We start from the raw sequence: 15,453 nt of genomic DNA on the forward strand, positions 1-15,453 counted from the left end.
TCTAGATCGTAATCTGGATGGTGGTTATTATATGGGGGTATGAATATATATAACATTTCATCATGTTTTTGACTTTCATATTTAAGATTTGTAAACTTCATAGCTCAATAGAAAAAGAAAGAAATAATAATGAAAATAGGTTATGGAAAGGACACCACATTTACCATATGGGCTTAATAAGAGTCTTCGGAAAGCATGGCAAATCCCTGGTCTAAAAACGCTGCTGAGCTTAGCATAAGAGACTTCCCTGAATAAGGACATTTATACAAATTTTTGTTGCAAAAAAATTTCGATGCTTAGCATGCAGTAAGATCACATGTATTTAGCTGCAGCTAGACACAGGCTGCTGAACATCATTCTGTTGATTCTTTGAGGACTGCCTGCTTAAAAGCAATACTTTTCTTTTTTTTTTTCCTTCCAGATTGGCAGATTGCTACTCTGGCTTTACTCTTGGGCGGTGCTGCCATCATTCTTATTGCATTCCTGGTGGGTTTGATTTCTATCTGCGTGGGATCTCGAAGGCGCTTCTACAGACCTGTTGCTGTCATGCTTTTTGCAGCAGGTAAATATATACTTAATTATTTTCACACTGGTATTCAAGTTTCAGGAACCTTCTACCATCCCTCCGTTCTCATGCAAAAGCAGCATGTGGTTGCTGTATTATATACAAATGGAGAGGCTTTTGTTATATCTTAAGGTAAATTGACTAAGGGTTTGTCATATTACTAGTTTTCAGTGTGTTAAGTATTTCACGGAGCACAGTGGCAGTTTTTTTTTTTTTAAGATTTTATTTACTTTTTTGACAGAGCACAAGTAGGCAGAGCTGCTGGCAGAGGGAGAGGGAGAAGCAAGCCCTCCCACTCCCGCTGAGCAGGGAGCCTGATATGGGGCTCGATTCCAGGACCTGGAGACCAGGACCTGAGACCCTGACCCGAGCTGAAGGCAGATGCATAACTGACTAAGCCACCTAGGCGCCCTGTACAGTGGCAGTTTTTAAACTTCTAAAACATGGATAAGTAATAGTGCTTGACAGGGCTATTGCCTTAAAAATTGCTGCAGATATATTTACCAACAGTCTTTCTTTACATTTAGCTTCCCCCCAGCCCTTTTACTGCCCCTGTGGTGCTTTTAAGGCAACGTTATTTTTTTCTGACCTGAAACTGGAAAAAATTCCAATATACACAGCCTTAAAGGTGTAAATCTGTGTGGAAACAAACATGCTTATAATGAAAAATGATCATCTAGAACTTGAACCATCAGACAATTCAGTTGCATGTGGTCAGCGGCATAGTTAGTAATTTAACAACCATTATTCTATAAGGCACAGCCTGGATGAAAATATCAAGCAAGGTAAGGTGGAGCTTTTGCTAAAATCGGGGAAGTATTTAGAAAGAGGGTTTACAAGACTAAAAACTCAGCACATTACTTTATGTGTTTTAATTTTCATTTATAAGAATAGCCTTGCAAAAAAAAAAGAATAGCCTTGAATATATTGTTCTTTTTTATTCAAACTGAAATATTCTTGTAGTGCCTTCAATTTCCCGTCAGTTACATCTGATTTGAAGACTGCAAAATAAGCCCCTGTGACTGTCAATAATGGAGACACTGACAGAACCATCTCGGCTGTTAGACGGATTTTTTTCTAAAGCTGTTTAAAGATGGGAACAGATGAAGTTTCTCAGGATTTGAAGGATAGTTTGATCTAAAAATAGAAGATCAGAAGTATTCTGCTGCCCCCTGCTGTTTGTATTCATTTTTTATATCCACAGACTGATCAGAATGTAGGTGTCATAAAAACAAAGGTCCAGAGGGCTGAAGGAATCTAGAAGTGCATCTAATTCAGATCTCTTAAGTGACTTGCTCAAGATTGCATAGTAGTTACCAGCAGAGCCGGGGCCAGGAGGCTACTGACTTTTGAACTAGTGGCTCATTCACTACTGACTCATTCATTCATTCATTCAGCTGTTTATTAGGTACCTCTTACAGACAGAACATTGCATTAAGAGACCCAGAAGACTAGCTAAATAGCACCACAGTTACTTTCTAATAGAGTAGAGAACCGTATTACAAAAAATATTTTGAAGTCTTGAGCAGTGGCCACACTATCATTTTTTTGTTGATCTAATGTATAATAAAGACCTCTATTGTGAATCATTTAGTACAATATGAAGATTCTCCTAAAGATTCCATCACAGTTTTCTAGTTTATATCTTGGTTCATGGATTTATCACGTATCTTTCTATCCTTAGGATGAAATAACTTAGATATTTTAATTTTAATATACATTTGTCTTTGCAGCTAGGATTTATTAACATAGTGATTAGATAATTAATTGTGGTAGAATTTCTTGATAAATTATTTTGGAATGGCATACCATTCTTTAAAACTGGAATTATGTTCTGAAAAATTTTTAGAAGACTCAGATATTCCTGATTTTAGGAGAGTTAGAGGTACTCTAAGACATTCTCTTATAAATATCCAATATTATTGTGCTACCTAGTTACTATCTCATTTAGACTTTAACTTACCACATAATAGCATATGCAGAATCTATAAAGAAATTCATTTTCTATAGCAGCTATTATAAACATGCTTAGAAAAACAGGAGTTTCTAGTTCTTTCCTAAAAAGCTCTGTATGTTTTCCCAAGTATAGCAAAATTTATGAAAATGTGAAAATAAGTACTGGTTGTAACAGAAAACATACCATAAATGAGCACAAGTTAAAGGTAATGGATTTGGTCAAAATAAAGATTTTGATTTAGCTCTAGCTACTTACAAGTATTAGTAAATTCTAAAATAATGAAAAGAATCCCTACAGCAATATTCATATATTCATATTTTACCCACTGAGACCTAAAGCAAGCATTATACTGTTGAATTTTAAAAATGTACATGTGCTGTGATTTAATTTTACTCATTCTCTTTGACACTGTGCTTATGGAAGCTTTTTTTGAAATAACCATTAGTTTAGTGTTCACAGTGCATATAAGCAAGGTAAAACTTACTGGTTATTTGAAATGTGTCATGAAAAGGTTTCTCTCTCCCATCTGAAAAACCATTAAAGAGTTGCCTGAAGCTGATTTCTAGAAAAGATACTCATTACACATAATAATCCATTATTGATTTGAGCGTAAGATTAACAAATTTGGAAAATCTGCCCACTTGATACAATGCTAGTGAAAATCATGGCTGTTTATTTTGTTTTGCTTCATAGTAAACATACTTATTCTCTTGGTTGGCTTGTCTCACTTGTAATTCAGTTTAGTGATTCTTTGTAAATATGTATTTGGGCCATTTCCCCTTCTTGCTCATCTCGGTCTGCTTGAAAATGGTCTGTGTTTCTCCTCTTTTCTCAAAATGTTTTTTTCAAATAATACCAAGCCTTATCTTGGTGCTCACACAGAGAATGTTATCTTTCTCAGCAAATAAATATTATTTTCTTCTGCTGAAACATACAGTACATAAAATCAAAACAAACACAGCACTACCACTTGGAAACATCTCTACACAGGACTACATAATTAATTCAGTACCATGTGCAATGCCTGGTACAATGAGGTGCTCAGTAGATAGTTGAATGAATGATGGAAAAATAACTAAGGTGTATGGCTTATAATTTGACAGGGAAAAGCAGGCATGTAAATAACTATAATTCAATTTTTCTTAAATCATTTATCTTTTTGCAGTTTACAAAACAGCAAGTTTTATGTGAACACAAAGCTCAAACCAAAACAGCTCATAAAAGTAATAGTTACAAAAATGATTTTTTCATTTATTCATGTTTTCCTTCACTTATTTAATGAATACATGTAGGGTACCTCTAGTATGTAGCTATATTGCCTTGGTGTTAGATTATATACTCCAAGGATATTTACTAAAAGCTGATGACTAACCGGCTGTCATAAAGACAGCCAAACGTATCTTAAAGGTTTTTCATCTTCCCTTTTTCTCTGAAGTCCCTAATTTAGTGTGGGCTTGTCACCTGCCTGATTAGTTGCTAAGAGCGAGTCATCACTGCAGCCCATCTAAAACACTGTCTCACAACTCTCTCACTCACTGATTATAGAAGTTTGGACTTCAGAATAACATATTATCTGTAATAATAAGGTGGACAATAATCAGTTGAGCACCTACCATGTGCAACATTGCTAGACCCTTCACATATACTATCTCTAATATAGCAATTAGATTGGACCCAATATAAGATTGGGTATTTATTTTCCCCATATTATCAATGAAGAAATAGGTTCAGGAAGGTTAAGTGATTTTCTAGGGTTATCCAACTAATAAGTTGCAGAGCCAGGGTTTCAAGTCCTCTTTACTTGGGTGTGTATAACACAGGAGAAAACAAGACCAGAATCAGCCTTGAATTTTGAATTCAGCTGCCAACTGTGTACTGCAGTTGGGAGTCCATCCTGTAGCTCGTTATTCCACCTCTTGAGGGCAACACTTGAAGGTAGTAAGCAATTTGAGATGTCATGAAGACCACACATTGATCAGTGCAGCATGACTGAATCATTGCCTATCATGAAAATGTGCATGTTTCCAATACACATGACTATAGCATATTTCTTATTGTGTAACTGACAATGATAGGTAATAGATGATGGGATCATAACTGGCATCTAGTTCTCCCTAAAAACTTGATGAAATTAAAAGGACTGCCTCTCTCTGGGTTCTCTTTTATCATCTGGTTTTGCAGATCTTTTTTATGCCGCACTGGGACTTAGGATGATTGTTTCCATTTTTTAAATGCCTTTAATAAAAATTGCAGAAGATTCTCAGTCTTGTAATTCAGATTTTAAATAACAGAATCCCCCTAATTTTATTAATGATATTTCCTTTGTGTTCTATCTGCAAAAATCTTTCTGTAAATGAATGTTTGCACAGAATGGTGATTTTTTTTTTTCTCCCCAGGATCCTGCAACTCCGCCTCTGAGCTATCTTTGATTAGAGGCTTGTGTTTTGCAGCCCTTCACCATCCTGTTGTACAGTGAGGTGGCTGGAAGTATTTTGAGTCTAGATTTTGCAGAAAAACCAGTGTCCAACTTAGATTTCATACTGAAAAGGAGGGTTTTTTTTTAAATAAAGATTTTATTTATTCATGAGAGACACAGAGAGGCAGAGACCTAGGCAGAGAGAGAAGCAGCCTCCCCTCTGGGAGCCCGATGTGGGACTTGATTCCAGGACCCCGGGATCATGCCCTGAGCCGAAGGCAGACACTCAACCACTGAGCTGCTCAGGTGTCCCTTGAAAAGGAGTTCTATTCACAGATTTTTATCAGTATCGAACTACCCTTTGGCTAGAACAATTTGTGGTATCAATACTGATAATTTCATATGTACTACAACTCTTGGTAGTTACAGATTAAATTTAAAAAGGAAAAGGAGGCACCTGGGTGCTTGAGTTGGTTAAGCATCTGCCTCCCGCTCAGGTCATGAGCCTCACGTCACACAGGGCTCTGGCATTCAGTGGGGAGTCTGCTTTTCCCTCTCCCTCTGCCCCTCCTCCTGCCCGTGGGCTCGCTCACTCTGTCTCTCTCAAATAAATAAAATCTTCAAAAAGAAAAAGGAAAAGAAGATCGCTTCATTTAATCCTTCATGGGCAAATGTTTTTTTCTCCAAATTACCATTTTCTTTTTGTAAATTCCATATTTAGAGACTTGACTGGCAAGTCCCATCAATTCTATCTCTAAATTATCTTCTCAGTCTATAGCTTTTCACGAGCCCCCATTACTGCCTTAGTCAAGGGCATAACTCTTCTGTAAGTGGAACATCTCTGTTCCCAGATTTGAACTTCCCCTACTTTCTTTCAATGGTAATATCTGACTTAAAATATCTACATGACTCCTTCCTTTCCCTTTCCTAGAATTCAGCTACTGAGGTTTTCTTTTCATCCTCTGTGCAGTGTCTTTCCTGCTGGTGTCACCTTAGTCCTCACTGCACACAGGTAGCCATTGCATTGACTGGTGTCCTAGGGGCCTTCCTTCTCTCGTCTCCTTCCTGTTTATAGTCTGTCTTGCGCACAAACACATGAGGTGTAGCTCTCAAATGCACATTGGGTCTTGCCACTCATCCCTTTGGTTTTCCCAGAGGCAGATTAAGACAAGGAAATCAGTACAAGTACTTAATCTGGGAGTCAAAAGAAGGGATACATAAAGTGAGAGAAGGGAAGGTAGGCAATAAAGACCTTAAACTTCCTGGAAAAATTCTGGAAACCAGCTTACAACACACACCTCAAAGTTATTTCAATGGAAGAACTAGGGAACTGGGTGTTTGGAAACCGAGTTCTGAGAGTCATCGTTGAGGGCTGAGGGGATGCTGGGGAGACAACAGTGTTAATGTTCCAGAGCACCAGTCCTGCCCCACAGTCAGGCAAAGTAGCTTTAGTGGCCAGAGGAAAAGTCAGGTGAAGAAGTGCAGGCGCTGCTGACAGCTGGAAGTCAGGCTGACCTATATCGGAGTGATGAAGATGAAAGCAAATGGATAGGGCACCAACAGGATCTACAATTAAAATAAGCTCTGAGATGTCTCCCTGTAGAAACCAGTCTCATTTTTATGGCACACTACGCCTTTTAGAGTGTGAGCCAAACATTTCCATGTGAATGTACCCTTTATTCCAACCATGTGAATTTTCTATAGGTTACACCCTCTTAATACTGCTAAGCTCTCTACAAGCTGCTGCTTTTTCCCAGAGGTCTTTTCATTTTTGTCTTCTGACCAAGTCCTATCTATCCTTCAAGAACCAGTTCGAGTGGTGCTTCCTCTCTGAAGCCCTCCCTTCTTTCTCCAGGCAGAAATGGTGTTTGGAATATTGGAGTTCAGTAAACATGTAATGAATGGATCAGTGAACATGCTTCTGCTATTACTGTTGAACACATTCATTTGTAATTATCTATGAGTCTGTTTTCACCATAAAGTATGAAATATGACAGGTCAAGGGCTATGTCCTGTATCATCCCTTCCACCTACCACAGAGTCAACGTCCAATAAATGTTGAACTATCCACTTCAAAGAAAATATTGAATATTTCAATATTGAATGTTTTCAATGTTTCAACATTGAAAGCACTGAAAAATATCCTCCTAAAGAAAACTACACATAAGACAAAAATTAGTACCTCTAAGTTCTTGTCATGCCTCTCTATCCATGCAATTTCATGGTTAGTAGTTTTGTTGCCTCTTTTCAAAAAAGTGGAGAGAGGTATAAAATGAACTTCAAATTCCCTTCAAATTCTAAAAGGCTACACGACTTTACTTATGTTGCCTCTGCAGCCAATGTCTATTATGTTTCATTGATTGGTGGTAAAGTAGAAATATAAGTGTGATAATGTTTTTCTTGAGTTCTGGACTCTTCAGGTTTGTTTGTTTTTTCCCTTCACAGCATCTAAACAAGGCAAGGAGGCATCTTTACCTGCTTCTGTGTATTTTTATTAAATAGAAAAAGTTATTTATAAATGCAGGCTTATATATCTTTTTTTTCTCAGTTTTGCTATTACGTGCATTTCTCTCAGTGATTCTAAAGAGAGTAAAATAATTCAGAGGCATAAAGCGTTTTAGGGTAATTTTCATCTGGCTACAACACAATAAAGCTTTATCTCTAAGAAAGCTGCTCAGGAGAATATGCCAGTGGAGCCTAATGGAGTTGTATTTCCACTTTTCCACTAGAGGGAAATTATGTCATTGTATTATACCATGGAGGCCAAATATTTACTAAATAAAACACATCGAAATGAATATTAAAAGCAGTCTAGGTAAACAACTCACCCTAGGGACTGGCTGTTTCACAAAAGAACCCATATAATCCTTCTAGAATAGAATTCAGATCAGTTACTACTTCTCTGCTCAAGCTCCTTTAACAGCTGTTCATCACCCCTGGAATAAAATGCAGAGCCCCGCCCGTGGCTCACAGGGCCATCCCTGGATGGGCCCCCTGGTTCTTTTTGCTGTCTCATCTCAAGCCACCTCATCTCATGCTGCTTCTTGCCTTGTTCTCTGTGCTGCCTTCCTGAAGTCCTGAATTGAGAGTTTTGTACTGCCTGTGCCCTCCACCCAGACGGCTCTCTCCCCACTATACTGACCTGACCTGCATCCTTCACTTTGTTCAGGTCTGTGCTCAAATGACTCCTCCTCCTCAGCTTTGGATCTGAAAGAGTAGCCTCCATTCCTCTATCTTAGGTTCTTGTGTTTTCATGTTTCTTTGCAGTTCCTGCCACAATCTGCATTTGTTCCCTAATGGCCTGCCTTCTCAGGAGAGTGGCAACTTTTATTACCAGTGTCTTAAACTGTATCAAACATTTATTGAATGAATGAATTTGAATTTGAAGGAGTAAATGAATTACTATTCCTAATTCACATTTATATTTCAGTCATATACCAGCAGGATCAGTCATGCTTTAAGTATAAAAACCTGAGGAGAAATGCTGTTGTTTTTTAAACATACATACTAACTTTGTAATTTTTTTCTGTAGTTCATGGTTGATAGTAATTGACTTCTTATAAGTTTTAAGACATTTAATACATGAAAGCACCCTTCCCCTCACAAAGTCACAGAGCCAGCTGAATTTTTTTTTTAATTGATACACATTTAGCATTTACTGGCTGGAAGTAGAGGAAGTGTGGGTTATATAATGAGGTATTAATCCTAACAATGACTTAAAACCTTTTCTGAGATTTTTAAACTATAAACAAGGTGTGATGTCGATTTTAGATGCCAAGAGATTCTCCTTTCATATGGACCTATTCATCCACTCTCTATAGCATGGAACTGTGGTAGGCCAGTGCTGGCCTGGAGCAGTGTTGAACTGCATGGCAGAGGTGTTTCAAATTCTTCTATCTGGCTCCAGAAAGGTCACCTGACACTTAGTCAGAACCTTTTAGAAAATAATGATTTTGCGGAATCACACCCTCATGAATTTTCTGGAGTTCATCAGTTTTATGCTAGAGAGAGGACCATTAATGTAGACTTTCTAGGAACATTAATCATATTGGTAATAAGGATCTTTTATAGGTACTGAGAATACATGAGCATAGACTTTAAAGCACAAAACTCTAGTTTAATTAAACACACTATCCATCCTACTAATCTTTTTAAAAAATGTAATAAACTGTTATCTTTTTTACTATATCAGATTTTATTCTTGTCTCTTTAATTGTTACATTTTTTGTTGTACTTTTGGAATTCACAGTATTTTAAAGAGAAGTTAAATGATAATCATTTTGACTAAACATTTATGTACCAGGGGTTGGCCAAATTTTTTATATAAAGGGCCAGATAGTAAGCACCTCTGGCTTTATGAGCCACATGGTTTTTCCATTGCAGCTACTCAGCTTTGCTATTGTAGTGCAGACAGTACATAAATAAATGAGCCTGGCCGTGTTCCAATAAAACTTTTTTTTCAAAAACAAACAACAGACCAGATTTGGTAGCTTGCCAGTCCCTGTCCCATATTACATAGTACCCCAGATTTTTAAAGATTGTTTCTTGAGGGTAGAAGCTGTCATATAGTAGAGAATGAGGCAGATCCATCCCATAAATTCTAGTTAAGTTGATTTAAATAAAGTAGAAATTATATAATAGTTGATGCAATATGAAGTCACGATTTTGGATGGAAGACATCATCTCATGTAATCTAGTGTCTCCTATATAGAAATACCCACAGGATAAATACCACTTTAATTTTAGATACTAAAAAAAAAAAACCCTTTCCTTATTAATTGGCTTGTTTTATTTCATTAGGCATGACTCATCACAGTTTCCTGTTAGCCCTGACAACTGACTTAAGAACTAAGATTTAGCTAACAAGAACTGAGTTTTGTGCTCAATTGTTGGAGTCATCATTAGCTTATGTTTTCAGTACCATTATCTCCCATGCCTTCATTGATTTACTTCATTTTTGAAAGTAGGTGAAGAACAAATATATCAACATCATCTGTTATATCTATTACAAAAGTAGAGTTGGATGTGGCTTCTTGACAAAGATGACTTTTGAGCCCCTTCTTAAGGATGAGAGGAAAGGAATGAAAACTGTTTTTGATCAGAAGAATTTAAGCGAAGATATCATGGTAGGAGTTGCTGGAATAGTCAGCTAAGTTATGTGGTTTTGAGAAGCAGTGGGAAGAAAAGCCTGTCTTAAATCATAGCTTGACCAGTTTCATCAGTACAAATGAATTTGAATTCCTCACTTCCTCAAGAGCATAAATAGCAAGGGTTTGGGGTGTTTGGGGCCACTGTTCTCGGGGAATTATTTACAGGTTTTGTATAGTGGAACAGTTTAGCTTATAGTGCTACTTGCATAATAGTGATGATTATATATGCATGTCTGTAAAGTGAGAATCACTACTTTGTATGCTCATGTAAATTATTATATTGTACTAATTATTTCATCGAATACTGTTATAGTGAGTTACTAGTTATTAGTAGACTAATTCTTACTCTGTTGTGAAACTGTTAAAAAATTATTAATGTTTTAAGGTATACCACCTAGAATAAGCAGTGCTTCAAATTTTTTGGCTGTTATGTTTGATTAAAAAGTAATTCTCATATATATTTGTATGTTGTATCATTTTATTTCCTGCAAATAACATGTTTCTAATTTCTACTTACTTTTCTTTCAGTTGTTTTACAGGTTTGCAGCCTGGTCCTTTACCCAATCAAGTTCATTGAAACTGTGAGCTTGAAAATTTACCATGAGTTCAACTGGGGTTATGGCCTGGCCTGGGGTGCAACTATATTTTCGTTTGGGGGTGCCATCCTTTATTGCCTGAACCCTAAGAACTACGAAGACTACTACTAGAACCAACAGTCTCAGATTTTAAAAACAACCAACCATCCAACAAAAGGATTACTTCTGTATCTTTTCTAACTCACTGTTTTCTAAAACACTTGTGGAGTATCAAGCAGTTTGCTCAGTTGATTTAATATCTTTTGCCTTTTGGCTGTCAGTATCATAACCAGCTTTTACATCCATTTTAGGGACCTGCACAAATTAAGAGAGCTGATTAGACATAGGCAAATGCTGCAAACTTCCAATATGTTCATGTCATTTTTCTTGACAAGTGAAAGGGTCTGTATGACAGCAACCATTGTGAGATACTAGTTGGAATGAGAAATGCCTGAATCTCCTATTGCCTGCAGGGGAGCAGCTGGCATAAGAAACATTTAGAAGTTCCTTTGCTCTGACAAGGATTCCACTGCTATAGAGTCCTTATTACCTGCTTATCCCACCCAATGACTAAATTGGCCATTGGTTATTTGCTTGAGTAAGCTTTTGAAAGGTGAACTGCCCTTCAGCACCTAATGGGAGTTCTGAGTGTAATGGGTTAAAGGTATATAGATTCTACCTTCAAGAATAGTCTTTTTGAATGGGAGGCAATGCTTTGGCAGTCAGCATCTCCCTGGGAAAGGAGTCAAGACTTGGAGACATGTGCTTTTCATTATGTGGTTAGAAATTGTGCCTCAGCCATATCTAGAATGAGGACAATTGAGAGTCTCTACTTTCCCTGGGGCAACTAGAAAGAACTATGCATGAGTTGCTTTTGTCCTAAGTACCCTTTAAATCATTTACCAAACATTACCGCAAATAATTGTGCGTATGTAACAAGCTTAAATATTTTTATAGAAGGTGAACCATTAGTATACATGGTAGTAAACTATTCCGTAGCCCTATACATGCATTTGCCTATTACACATAAAAGTAACATTTGCTCTAGTGAAGTGATTTGAACACTAACCTTGTACACGTTAAGAGGCTTAGATTGGTATTCACACTTACTTACTGTACAAAAGTACATATATTTTAAAGCTTTTGCTCTCTGTTCTCTACTGTTTCACTGGAAAGTTTTAATAGAATTGTAAAGAAGAAAAATTGCAATGGTGTTAACCTGAAAATTCATGATTCTTCTGTAAGCACTATAGTTCAAAGAAGAGTAGCAATTAGAATGATCATTTTGTTAAAAATTCAGTAAAATAGAAGGCTGCTTTTTTTTCAAGTACCTTAAATGTCTTTATTAAAAAATAAAAGAATAGTGATAGATTTATAGAAATGTCTTAATGTCTCAGTAGAGGAGTAGAATTCATTGGTGATCACCTGGTCCTCTGAAGTGAACTAATGGGCTAACTGATTTGTGCACACAATTATGATGGATTTATGTTACAGGAATCATTTGTTGGCTGTTCAAATGGAAGGAAATATCAATGATAGGGAATAAGTTTGCCACTAATCTCAGACTGCAAACTTGTGTTAATCCTGTTTACTATACAAATTTGGATAGTTTAATTGTAAACATATTTTTATATCAAATATACAGTTCTAATATAAAAGTTATAAATAATTATTTTTGTTAACAAAGGCACTAAAACAGTATTCCTGGTTTTGGCCCTTTTGCAGAAAGAAGCATTGGAAAAATCATTTAAAACATACTTATGTTCTATTGTATTGCAAAATCCGTTAAGAGCAGGACTACATCAATAGTATTTAATAATTTGGTTTACCTCCCAGAACAGAGTTCTGCTTTCAGCATGTCTTATGAACTGTTTGCCAAAACAACAGAAAAAAAAAATCTATTTTATTATTCAAATGCTTAGAAAAAAAAAAAAAAACCCTCCTATCTTGTGACTTTTCTGTAGGATCACAAAGTAAATATGAAGAACCAGGCTGAATCTTATTTTAGCAATGACAGACAAAAGTAGTTAAATGCATCCTAGAGAGAAACCTTTATGAAAGTATATGATTCTCTCTAGAATCATAAGAAACTATGGGTGAAGTTTTCCAGAAAAATATTAGTATTATATAATCCTTTGAAGCAATTTTCTTGAGAAATAGTAAAATCTGGGCCAGACTGTCTTGCAGTTAATTGCGTATTGTCAGAGCAGCATGAGAAATACGATATTTGTTGGATAGGGATTTCGGTTACTAACCACTCTCTATTGTGAGAGAGTCTCTTTATTCCTGAATAATGGAAGAACAGTACTTTGGTGCTGACATCAATGAGGCACTTTTCTTAGTCCTAGTGGAGGATGCAGTGTGCTGTTAGACCAGTACCACATCTCGAGTCTTTTCAAGTTTTCATTCTCTGTCAATATGACAGGCTGGAAAATGACAATATGTTATAGGCTAAGGCACACATGTTTGCAGTACACTGAAAAGTAGATTTCTTCTATAACTTTTTTCCTCTCCCCAGTGAAGAGCCCTATGTTATATTTCTACCATCACTAATATTTGAAAGTATTTCATGACTAACGAACTCAGTACAACATGAAAGTTGTTGCTCATCCGAAATATGGTATCGTCTATCAAAATAAACACGTGAATTTTCACCTACATTATGTCTTTGCCGCTTTAGGTTTGTTTGATGTTTTCTTACAAGCAAAACTGTTAACTATAAATCCATTGTTTATCTTAGATATATACATGTACACACATAGAGCATAAAATACTCAGCAGGGCTAGTTATTTGGATTTCTTGCACAACTATTTAGCTTTTTGTAAGTTCAACATGTAAATTTTAAAGACAAATATAGAGAGACCTATGTGTTTGAAATATAAATGATATATATGGATTAGCATGTACCTGTATATTATTAAACATGCAATGAACTGACTGGTAAGTGATGTCTAATTGTATGGCTAGCAATGTAATTTATTCAGACTGTATTTTTGTACAGAGCAGCGCACACTAACCTATGCCTCTGTGTCCTCTTTAATGCCTAAAACTGTGCCTAGAAATTTCATCTGTCTTAAGAAATAAAATTATACTTCATGCTGTTTATGCTATAGTTTCTCTACTGCTGTTCTATATTTATTTTTAAATATATGACATGTTTACTACTTAAATATGAATCCATGGTATTCTGGTTATTTTTTTTTAACAGTCCTCTGGGGGGAACCTGTTTCTCACTCCAGTGGTTTTGAGTTTGCAGTTTCACAATCAGTTCTTCATTTCATGATTTTTGTAGCTGACATGAAGTTATCTATGTGGATAAAATAAAAATAAAAGTGGTTTCACTGATGTGGTTTGACTTGTGTCTTCTCTACTGTGTAGACCCATTAACAGATTCCTAAATTACATGTCTTCAATTCCCATCTCCTTTATGATATATATATCACTTAGTAAACAGAACCTACTGTGACATGCTCATTTTATGTAAAACTTTTTAATACTAGTTTTGTTTCATATTCTTTTCCAAGATTCTTTCTGTCCCCTGCAGTTGAGTTATATAAGCAATAAAAGAAAGAATGTTAAATGTCTAAACTTTGTTTTGAAATGCACAGGAGGGAGATACAGTGTAGGCTATCGGTTTTCTACTCTAATGACACAATTAGAAACAGGAGTGGCAAAAGGTTGATACTCTATTTTGGGTTTTGTTTAGTTTACGGCCTTTGCAAGGTATGTTAAAACTGCCCTTCCTGCATTATTTCTAATTCTTAGAGAAGCAGTCTACATTTTCAGTACACATGCACATGTGCGTGTGAAGAAATCCATAAAATTAAAAGTCAAAATTTCTCATCACCTTTGTGTCTATAGATGGTGAGTGTACTTGGAAAGAAATTTAAATAAGGCAATAAAATCCACTTCTATGATTGCCAGAAATTTTTCTTGAAGGTATAAATAGAACCACATATAATTGAATAAACTTTCTTGGGTTGATAAAATCAGTTTGAACACGAAGCACATATTTTTGTTAGAATATCCCTTCATGTCTCATATGAACTCTTAAATGTTGAGAGGTTCACAATTTTTTCTGCCAAAAGATACTGTAAATCATCTACAATCCTATGCTATATTTAATATGAAACTTCCAAAAGTATGTATATTTGACAGCTATAAATTCTATCATTTTTGGAGATTTCCCTTTCAACAGCCTTATTCTAATTTGATGGAGTAGCATCATTCATTTCATGTATTACATTTTCAGTATAAAGTACTTGCATTTGTATACAGAATTCTCATGAGCAAAACACTTTTACAAACATGTCCTGCCTGGTAATTATCCATGACCCACTTTCTCAGAATTTGGAAGACATGGAGACATAACTTCACTCTGATTTGACAAGGGAAAATCCTTTGCCTTCAGAGATTTCATTGTGAACATGAAACAGAAAGGCATTTTCAATTTGCTTTGCCATAAGGGCCATATACCCTGGTAGCTGTTTCTTTTATTAAGTCAGGTCCATCCTATATCAACACAGTGTCTCATTTTGAAGGTTTTCAAATCATTTGGGTTAGAAAATAAATTGGTAGTGAAATTATTTCCTATTCTGTAGGATAATCCACCAAATACCTGAATTTCTGATTTATCAAATTCTCATGACCTTCTGTTAATAGCTTTTCAGAAGCACTACTTTAAATGGGACTAAATGGGATTAAAAGAGCAAATAAAAAATTACAATTATGTGCTTAGTATTTGCACAGGAAGCACTAATTTATTTGAATAACTTAACTTCTATGTCAA

At 35.9% G+C, this 15,453-nt stretch overlaps 1 protein-coding gene across 1 annotated transcript in view; it reads left to right on the plus strand.

Annotated features, from left to right (window-relative positions):
* TMEM47 (transmembrane protein 47) overlaps nucleotides 1-14,009 on the plus strand; it is a 30,407-nt gene extending 16,398 nt beyond the window's left edge. Inside the window, exons 2-3 of the mRNA XM_077889363.1 lie at nucleotides 422-562; nucleotides 10,617-14,009. Of these exons, the coding sequence (XP_077745489.1) occupies nucleotides 422-562; nucleotides 10,617-10,795 (320 nt within the window). The 3' untranslated portion in view covers nucleotides 10,796-14,009. The remainder of the gene's footprint in view (nucleotides 1-421; nucleotides 563-10,616) is intronic.
* Nucleotides 14,010-15,453: the final 1,444 nt, after the last annotated feature.

The sequence above is a fragment of the Canis aureus genome, chromosome X (genome assembly GCF_053574225.1).
Source record: "Canis aureus isolate CA01 chromosome X, VMU_Caureus_v.1.0, whole genome shotgun sequence".
NCBI classification, from domain to species: Eukaryota; Metazoa; Chordata; class Mammalia; order Carnivora; family Canidae; genus Canis; species Canis aureus.